General features: G+C 38.1%; 1 protein-coding gene across 1 annotated transcript in view; it reads right to left on the reverse strand.

Annotated features, from left to right (window-relative positions):
• The window catches only part of NBAS (neuroblastoma amplified sequence), a 406,203-nt gene that overhangs the window by 336,262 nt on the left and 58,964 nt on the right, over positions 1–10,977 (reverse strand). Inside the window, exon 10 of the mRNA XM_011942078.1 lies at positions 6,803–6,941. Coding sequence (XP_011797468.1) covers positions 6,803–6,941 — 139 coding nt within the window. The remainder of the gene's footprint in view (positions 1–6,802; positions 6,942–10,977) is intronic.

Consider the following 10,977-nt stretch of genomic DNA (forward strand, 5'->3'; position numbering starts at 1 on the left):
TTTTTTTAATGGAAAATAACATTGTTGAGGATGTAGGGAATCTGGAACCCTCATACACTACTGATAGGAACATAAAACTGTACAGTCACCATGGAAGATGTTTGGTGGTTCCTCAAAAACTTAAACATAAAACTAACATGTGACCCAGCAATTCCATCCAAGATTTATACACAAAAGAATTGAAAACAAGCATTCAAACAAATATTTGTACATGAATGTTCACAGCAACAATATTCACAATAGCCAGAACTTCTGAGTTGAAAACATTAGGGACAGCCTTGATACACATCTCCAAATACTTCCTCCAAAAAAATTAAGAACACGAAAGTGAGATAAATCTACACAAAAACCATGCTCTCAGCTTAGCCTGAAGATAGAGAATAACCCAAATTTTACAGTAATTGTAAGCAAAAAGAAATAAATTACCAAATCCCAGTGTGTCGTCTCCATTGCTCCTGCTAAAACCTATGTCCCCACTCACCCCCACTGTGACCTGCCACAAGGTGTGGTGGTGAGCAAAAGCAAATTGAAAAACACCCAGGGAGGACGGAGGGGAGCTAGCAAAATGGCTAAGGTGCATTTAAAACCAAACCCGCCACCAAAAAGACCAAGTCCACTCTGAGTGAAAATACTATAACAGCATCCAGGTTGATCAGACATGGCCTACAGGGAAGGGACCTAAGTGTGGGCATGATGTGAAGAGGCAGGTTTCCAAACACAGAGCTTCTGAGGGAGAAAAATGGTAAATAGGAAGAAGTGCCTTTTGCCACCAGGGGAAAGGAAGCAAAGGGGCAAATGTAGTGTGCAGCAAGACAATAGACAACCACAACATCAGAGGATCCACGCCCCCTCCTGCCACCAGAACAAAACCAAAAAAAATCTAGTAAGATATTTGAACTTTGCTATACTGACAAAAGAAGGCACCATTAACCTAAGTAAATCTTGTAAAGTATTCCAATATCATAAAAATGAACAAGAAAGAGATTCACAAACACTTTGCAGACATGAGAAGACAAAAGTCAACACGTGTCAACAAAGGGAAATTATGGCTGAAAAAACAATCATGAAGCAAAATAATACTTGAACATAGCACTCCAAACGGAATTAAATATAGTCAGACAAGCGTTTGAGAATGTGGACAACTTGAAAAACCATCAAAAAAGTCAGTAACTGAGAATAGAACTGCACAAAAAAAGTGAAAAAGAATTAATAATAAAAAGCTCAATAAATTCAGGAAAGAAATATAAGAAAAAGACAAAATTATCTAAAATATAAAGAATACAAGGTACTCAAAGGATAATTTAATAAGGGGCTTTAAAGGAAGACATGAAAACAATGAAAAAATGAAAATGAGTTAAGAAGTGAAAAGGAAATGAGATAAAAGGAAGAGGTAAAAAGAGTAAAGAAAAACTACTGGAAACAGAATATAGTAAAAAGCAGTAACATTTGGATTGCCATAGAATCTGAAGAAGATAAACAAAACCAAAGCATAGAATATTTAAACTATAATCCATGAAAACTCTACAGAAACAGAAAACGGAAAAAATAGAAATAGAAAAAAACTGAATCTACACACCAAAAGAACCAATACATACCTAGGAAATTTAAACTCAGAATGATCAATTACAATACCCTAGGAAGCTATTAGATTTCAAAGATAAAGAAAATAAAGACCTGCAAGAAAAACTGACTAACAACATACAAAGGGTAAATAATTTGATTGCATCAGACTTTTTAAACCCCACATACAAAGCAAAACAAGAGTAGCATTTTTTAAAAGTTTAATGAAAGAAAAGGTGAACCAAGGATTTTATATCCAGACAAGTCTTCCCTCAAATATCAAGGCTATGGCAAAACAGTTTTGAACATAAAATACAAAAACTTAAGAAACTCATCACCTATGATCCCTTCTCAAAACATACTAGGAAATAACTTCATCCAACCACAAGATGACTGGGAAAACTTCAGCAAAATAACTGAGTGAGCATTTTAAAGTACATAAATAAATGACTAAGACTAAAGAAAGCTGGGAAGAAAAGCAGACACCAATGTATAAATATTATGTACGTGACAATGCAGAAATAAAACAACAAAAAAGAGAAAGAGGAAAGCAGAATAAGCTGGGTTTTGTATAAGCAATTAGTAGAAATGAAAGAATACCAAGAAAACAAACTCGTAAAATGCTGGAAGACATTGATAATATCAATAAGGGTAGTTTCCATGAAATGATGGAGGCAAATCTCCATTCAAGTGAATTCAAGAGAGAATGGAAGAAGAGGAATTGGAAACAAGTACAGACAACTCTTGAACATTGTAAGGAAAGGAAAAGAAATGGGATGGCAGCTAGAGGGCAAAGTAGAGTTTGAAGAGTTTTTGTGAGAGGAAAAATAAAAGCATGCTATATGCTGATAAACCTAAGAGATAACAAAATTCCTGATGTAAGAGGAATATCCTTCAATAAACAAGAGTGGGAGATCTAGTGGACAAACACAGAGGTTGGCCTTAGCCGGAGCAAGGACAGTTCCTCTGTCCGGACAAAAGAAAAGTTACAGTACACAGGCACAGCTGCCGGCAGGCTGTGGGATCCTACACAAGTATTCCTCCTGATTACTTCTATTTTTTCTGGGAAATAGGATTTTTCATGGAAATAGGATTTCAAAAAGTCTATGTTCTTTCCACAACAACCTTCTATATTGAAAAAGCAGCAGCAGCAGCAGCAGCAATAATAAAAATTCAGTCAACTTTGTTCATTCTTACAGTTTTCCAAAATTTTGATCTTAGAAACACAGACAACAATAACACTGTAGATCATCTTACAGTTTATCAAATGCCTTCACAGTGGCAAGGGATAAGGTGGAATTCAAACACCAGCCTTCTGACTCCACAGCCTGAGTCTTTCCTTTGTCCCAGGCTACTGAATTCTAATCCAGTACCTGTTTTAGCTTATTGCATTTATTTGAGACATAGCTGTTCTTTCAACATGCGATGAATCCCTTGAGGGCTACTACCAGTAATTTTATATTCCTATACCTGGAGCAGTGATTAAATGTTGAACAAATGAATAAATAAAACTATCTCACATAGATGACACTAACATTAATTTGGAAACTTGGGTCAATGCACATATTGAATTTTGCATAGTCTGCTTTACAATCTAGCAGCTTTGTGAGAGGCTACGATGTATGTGTCAGCAGCATTTTTCAGTCAATACCTACACCAAGACAACAGCAACCTTAAACAAACAGTAAGAGGAGGTTCGATGAGAACAATGTCTGCTGCCTGACAAAAAGAGCTAATCCCATAACCTCAAATTATTTTGAGGTAAGGGAAGGCTATGCAGAATGATTGTAAGTTTAGCTGCAAGACACAGTCACTAACATAATTAAAATACACTTTCAGCATTTCAAGAGGTTAATCATACAGCAGAGCATTCAATTTGCAATTCAATATTTTTCCCACTTATTTTGTCAGTGCACAAGCAATTTTCTTTTAAAAGACTTCAATATCGAAGCCTCAGGCCACAAGGAGAAGGACCATACACAGCAGAGCAGATTCCAATACTTCAGTAAGGTGCAAAGGGAAAGCACAGGAGAATTCAAAGAAACCAAGGTGAAAACACGTTTCCTGGCATGTGACTTCCCATTTGCTCACCCAAATAAACACTTGATTACACCAAACCAAAAGGGACTTTCACCACTTACCTACGTTACCTCTCCTTATATCCTCTACACGCACCAACTTTCCTTTTCTCCTCAACCCTATTTTGACAAATTTCACAGCTACGGAAAAGTTGAAATGATTATACAATGAAACACAAGTACACCTCTCACCTGCCTAGACCAGTTATTAGCATTTTGTCACATTTGCTTTATCTCTATGTGTGTGTGTGTATATGTATACCGACACACATACTTCAATTTTTTTTTTTTTTTTTTACTGAATCATTTGAAAATAAGGTGCAGACTTGGCCAGGCATGTTGGCTCAGGCTTATAATCCTAACACTTTGGGAGGCCAAGGCAGGTGGATCACCTGAGGTCAGGAGTTCAAGACCAGCCTAGCCAACATGGTGAAATCCCATCTCTACTAAAATACAAAAATTAGCCAGGCATGATGGAGGGTGCCTGTAATCCCAGGTAACTGGGAGGCTGAGATGGGAGAATCGCTTGAACCCGGGAGACAGTGGTTGCAGTGAGCCAAGAAAGCTGCAGATATCATGCTTACTTTAGACAGAGCTGAGAGAAACTTCTTCAAACTCTTTCTAAGATCTGCCCTGAAACATCCTGCATATAAAACTACAAGCTGGAAATGACCTAGTTCAGAGAGATAATCATAGCTAAATTCCTACAGATATGAACTAATGTGTCCAATATGTACGAGTAACTTCTACCTCACTTTACTTTTTATAGATTATGGGATAATCATCACAGCATGTATTAGTGCCACGGATACGAACATAATTTCATACAGCGGGGGGTGCAGAACAGAAACTAGAAGATCTGGCCCATCTCATGCCTCAATTTTCAGTTATTATGTTCTACTGTGCCTTGGGCTCCTTATTTGTGAAATGTGGCCAATAATACACCAACTCTTCTCCTTACTAGGTTCTGCAGAGAGAATAAAGGGCCGGTAGACTAGGTAGATGGATAATAAATAGAAGGAAAGGCATATGCACAGTACTGCATAAGCTGTTCTACACGTACAAACTGTTTTAATGTCTGGTGTCATATAACCAGTAAGTTGCCTTCATTTAAAGAAAAAGAAACTACTACTTTGTTGGGTTAAACCACAATCACACACTGCAGTATATATTAAACGCTAAAAATAAAATTCACGGCCGGGCGCGGTGGCTCAAGCCTGTAATCCCAGCACTTTGGGAGGCCGAGACGGGTGGATCACGAGGTCAGGAGATCGAGACCATTCTGGCTAACACGGTGAAACCCCATCTCTACTAAAAAAATACAAAAAACTAGCTGGGCGAGGTGGCGGGCGCCTGTATTCCCAGCTACTCCGGAGGCTGAGGCAGGAGAATGGCTTAAACTCAGGAGGTGGAGATTGCAGTGAGCTGAAATCGCGCCACTGCACTCCAGCCTGGGCGACAGAGCGAGACTCCGTCTCAAAAATAAATAAATAAATAAATAAATAAATAAAATTCACAGAGGATTACTATAATTGCTAAAGATTTCTTTTCAAAAGTACATCTTCATTAGTTTATTTTCAATACTAAAATCTTTAAGTTTGTTGTTTTAGAACATAATTTGAAATCAATATATTTTTAGGCAAATTAATTATCAAAATGAATGCATAACATGTTTGATTATGTTGTGTTTCAATTTAATTTCTAGATTTCTTCCCTTACTGAAAAAATAACTGAGGGCCCACTAGGTAACATGGTAAGCCCAAGCTGCATAATTTTGACCAAGTGCTCACTTTTCTTTTCTTTTTTTTTTTTCTGAGACAGAGTCTTACTCTGTCACCCAGGTTGGAGTGCAGTGGCAAGATCTCAGCTCACTAAAATCTCTGCCTCCCAGGTTCAAGTGATTCTCCTGCCTCAGCCTCCTGAGTAGCTGGGATTACAGGTGCACACTACCACGCCCAGCTGATTTTTATATTTTTAGTAGAGACGGGGTTTCACCATGTTGGTCAGGCTGGTCTTGAACTCCTGACCTTGTGATCTGCCTGCCTCGGCCTCCGAAAGTGATGGGATTACAGGCATGAGCCATCGCACCCGGCCCAAGTGTTCACTTTCATACAGTTTACACAAATAACTAAGATATGTAAGACTGCAGTGTGGCCAGGATGGTAAACATAATTACTATTTAACAATACCTAGTTTTTCATACCTTTCTGGACACACAGAAAACTATTTCCCAGGCCCCTTGAAGCTAGGAGGGGCCATAATACAATAAATGAACTGTAAGTAGAACCAATGTCACTTCTGGTCTAAGACAGTAAAAATTCCAACTTTTATCTCTCCCTTTCCTTCCTAAAACCATAAACTGAGATAGTGGGAGCTCAAAAGGTCACCACTCTCCACAGATCTTTTAATCATCACTTGAAACAAGCTGCCCAGGAGAGTCATGATCTCAACAGCAGGCTTTGCCACAAAATAAGGAAAAAATCTGAACATGATAGGCCACAGAAATGTCAAGACTTTGCATTTGCTCATTTGATTGTCTGAATTATCAAAATAGAGCCTAGCCTATGCTGACTACTACAGCCTCAAGGACTGCCTGACACAAAACAGAAGCCCAATAAATAAGTATAGAATGAATAGATGGATAGATGAATAGTCCATACAAATATGGAACAATATGGAAATCTGGACTCTAATTCCACCATTTGCTAGCTGGATGACCAGGGCAACTTACTTAACTACAGCTCACTCACCACCTCATCAACAGACTTGGGCCAGTAACAATATTTACCTCAAAGGGCTACTTAGAATTAAATGAGTTAGAGCATATAAAATGCACTCAGAATAGTTGCCAACACATTAAAAAGCACTTAATACATGTTTACATCTAAACAAGCAAATACAAGGAATGGGATTACTGTCAGGTTGGTTTTCTAATATCTGAAAATGTCACCACTAAAAATTATTTCCAGTTAAATACAACATGCCTCAGTTGAATTTGCTATTTGAAAGAAATAAAATTATACCAGCATTAATTCACTGTCCTCATTTAAGACGAAATTATTTCTTCCTCTATACCTTACATAGGACTTACTTATCTAAGACAAATAGCATAGTGAAATGACACACAGCAAAGTGAAGTGCCATAACTCATAACTCATACCTACCGCAGTAACCCTGTCTCCACCATTAGTAACCTGCTTGTAATATGGTGATCCTGAAAGAACTCTCCAGGCAGAAAGGCCACAGCTAGAAGCTTTTGACATGCCTACTTCAGCAGTTTCACATCCACCGACCAGCAAAAGTCTAAAAAAGAGAAAAATTTTAAAAATCGATAAATTACAAATGTAAATAAGAGCAAAACAAAGAGCAGAAACAGTCACCTTGATAAAGAAAATTTACAAAGTACTCTTAATATATGTTAAACCTAGAAGGTAAATATTTCAGAGCAAACAATCAAAAGGAAACCAAACTGTTTTTCAATCAGAATTTCACCGTATACTAAGGCTTATATATTCAGGCACCTGAAACCCAGGTGGGAACACAGAAATGAAGAAAAAATTTAAGGCTGGCAATTGAATATCAAAAAAACTGTATCAACACCAATAAACGTTAATAGATGTGTAGCCTCACCCAGATACATTATGTACTAATTATGTCAATCTATCTGATGCAATGAGGGAGCCATTACAGAATGCTAGAAAGAAATGACACCCGGGAGAGACCGAATGCGAAAGAACCACAGAGCAATAATTATACAAAAATAAGACTGGTCGGTAGTTTAGCTGCACACTATGATTGGTTCACTTCGCTGCTTGTTCCACTCCATTCACAACTGGAGGCCAGTTACCAACATGGCAAACAGCCTAACATATACTAAAAGTTAAAAGACATTACTGTGCAACCACCCTATAAACAAAGCTACTTAATAATGGAACCCCAACAGTCACAATTTTTCAAGTTATGTTCAGTACTTCTGGCAGGGACCTGTATAACAGACATCATAATCATCTGTCTAAAGAAAGAAAAAAAGTCTGAAAGTTCTGTTTACCTCCTTCTTGGCCATACCCATAGAAAAACCAAATCTTGAAAAATGTATGTTTCTACATAGAAATTGAAAGGTCAAAGAAAACACTTCATAAAGTTATTTAGAGTTGGCATATCAGACTAACTCAGTTACAATTTACGTCAACTAAAGCTAACTTTAAAAGTTATAAAATTATAAATATCAGTACCTCGTGACATAACACCATGAGCTCTCAATACTGAGCCTTCAAGACCAGTGACGGTGTATGCCCAAGGTAGTCAAAAGCACTATATTATTGTAGAAAGCAACACCTGGCTTCTGTTAACTTTGTTCACCTTGTGTGGCAGGCCACACAATGGCCCCCAAAAGATGCCCATGTCCTAATCGTTGCAGCCTGTGAATATGTTCTATTACATAGATGTAAGGTTGTAGATGGAATTAGGGTTGCTAACCAAATGACTTGAACATAGGGAGAGTATCCTGAATTATTCAGGTGGCCCCAAAGTAATCACAAGGATCCTTAAAGGTAGAAAGGGGCAGCAGAAGAGTCAATGTCAGAGTAATGTAATGTGACACTCAACTGGCCACCACTGGCTTTGAAGGTAGAAGGGGCCACAAGCCAAGGAATCTGGGCAGCTCCAGAAGCCGGAAAAGGCAACAAAATAGATTCTCCCCAGCCTCCAGAAAAGAACACAGCCCTGCGGATATGTTTGATTTTAGCCCAGTGAGACCCATTTCAGACTTCTGATCTCCAGGACTGCAGGGTAAGTTTGTGTTATATCACCAAGTTTGTTATTCATAGAAAATGAATATATACCTTTTTTCCTTCCTAGTCCCAAACTCAGATGACCTGTCACGCTCTAATGCCACCAAAAGCCCTTTTCTCATCTGACTACTCACTTTCTAAAGTGTTTCTGAACTAAGCTAATGATAACAATTAAAGAACTCATCTGTACCATATACTCTTAGATCTAAATTTTTCAAAACAGTACAAAATCCTTCTCGATTTAATTATGAAGTGTAGCCCAACTCAAAATCTCAAAATCCATAACGTAACTTAAATGCACTTTCTTCACAGAAACACAACTTGAGCCTTCACACAAAGCCTTTTCCCTACTGCCTTTATATGTGGCTCTAACACATTTTCATCTCAGCAAATTGGAAGCAAAAAACTTTGCGATGATGCCTTGAAGCAACCTATTTGGGCTGTTCCTACCCTAAGCAAATCCTTAGAGCTGACACGTAATTAACCCTGCTCACCAGTGCAAAAGAGATTGTGGTCCAAAGTCTGGCTAGTAGTATAAGTATTACTTGCCCAGAGCATTCATTCTTCTCAAATGATTCTATTACAGTAAACTAGTTCCCAAAAAAAGGGGGGATATATCTCGTGCAGATAAAATCGTATTATCCCTCAGAATCTAACTCTCAATTTGGAGAAAATATTGATGAAAAAAGAAAAATAAACAACACTACAAAGATGCAATCAACAAAAACTAGACAGTGAGAAACTAAAAAATAAATAGCCTGGGTTTTCTTTCAGAACCCACATACACAAAATCAAAGCAAAAGAGCAACAGATAGAAGGAGGAAATGGAGAGCAGATCAATGAATTAAAAGTAAACACAGGCTGGGTACAGTGGCTCATGTCTGTCATCCCAAAACTTTATTTGTGACCAAGGGTTCAAGATCAGCCTAGGCAACATAGTGAGATCTCATCTCTACAAAAAAAATTAGCCAGGTGTAGTCATAGGTACCTACAGTCTCAGCTACTCGGGAGGCTGAGGTGGGAGAACTGCCTGAGGCCAGGAGTTCCGAAGTTGTAGTGAGCCATAATCGTGCCACTGAACTCCAGCCTGGGTGACAGAGTGAGTGAGACCCTGTCTAAAAAAGAGACGGGGGAAAGGGAGAACATAGTCTGGATATTTGAAGATATTGACAGATTATTGTTAATTATTTTGGATGTGCTAATGGTATCATGTTTATGTTTTAGAGTCCTTATTTTGTAGAATACACACTGAAATATTTACAGATGAAATAATACGCTGTCCAGGATTTGCTTCAATATAATCCAGGGAAGGGTGGATAGGGAAATGGCTGGGTATACAGGTGAAATGAGACTGGCCATGAGCTGACTGTTGAAACTGAGTAACAGACACTAAGGAGTCAGTATACTATTCTACTTTTATACATGCTTCAAATTTTACATGAATTTCTTTCTCAAAAGTCCATTTGATAGGAAAAAATCCTCTGAATAAATAGAAACAAAAGGGGTAATTTGGAAAATCCGAAGCTCAGAATTTAATCACAATGTTTTTTCAATCCAAAAACATGTGATTCCTAAAATATACCTTTAAAAACTAGTAACCACTATTTGAAAAAATAAACACTATTTGAGAATTCAATAAATTCCCAAAAGGCCACTGTAAAACAGTTCCTTGACAACTGAAATAATGTCACTTTGATCAATGTCCAATGTATATATTTGTGTTAAAAACATATAATAAACGTTTATTTATAATATATAATTTCTACTAATTAAATTTATGTTAACATATGTATGAAACTTTAAGTTGGCTGACTACTGAAGGAGTTACAGACCTAAGTGATAATCCAGATTTTTTATGTCCTGGGTATTGGAAGACACTTCCTCAGTATGAATTCTGATAAATAGCATAGCCATGCATAGATTAAATTGGCTACAAAACATTAAGATCCCCTGAGAACAAAAGGGATTCAGTATCTGTTCCCAGCCTTTCCTCCATTCATGCCAGACTGAAGAATAAGAAGGAAAGCAGCAGAATGATGAAACGAATCATGTGCTGTTCCAATCAGACAGACAGCAGCTTTAGGACACTGATGCTCCAGCTCTAAGAATGCATATGTGTTCACACATCCAAGTAGGCACGGGTGCTCGAGTATGTTTAAAGGGGAAGAAATGGAGATAACTGAATCAACATCTTCACAAAACAGGCAACTGGCAGCTGCTGAGTGCAGGGCAATGTGCAGAGCACTGAGTGTACAAAGATGAACAAGGCATGCTCTCTGCATTTAAAAGCTCACTCTCTAAAACGCACACACACAAAAAAGGAAGAACACATGGGAGCATGAAATTATTGGCACAAAAGATGACAGACCAATCTGAAGATGATAAGCCAATCTAAATCTACAAAACGGTTTTTCTTTAGTTATACATGCCAAGGGGCCAGCCTGGGAAACATGTCTCCACAACGAACATAAAAATTAGCTGGGCGGGCCGGGCGCGGTGGCTCAAGCCTGTAATCCCAGCACTTTGGGAGGCCGAGACGGGCGGATCAC

The sequence above is a fragment of the Colobus angolensis genome, unplaced genomic scaffold (assembly GCF_000951035.1).
Source record: "Colobus angolensis palliatus isolate OR3802 unplaced genomic scaffold, Cang.pa_1.0 Scaffold205, whole genome shotgun sequence".
In the NCBI taxonomy this organism is placed as follows: Eukaryota; Metazoa; Chordata; class Mammalia; order Primates; family Cercopithecidae; genus Colobus; species Colobus angolensis.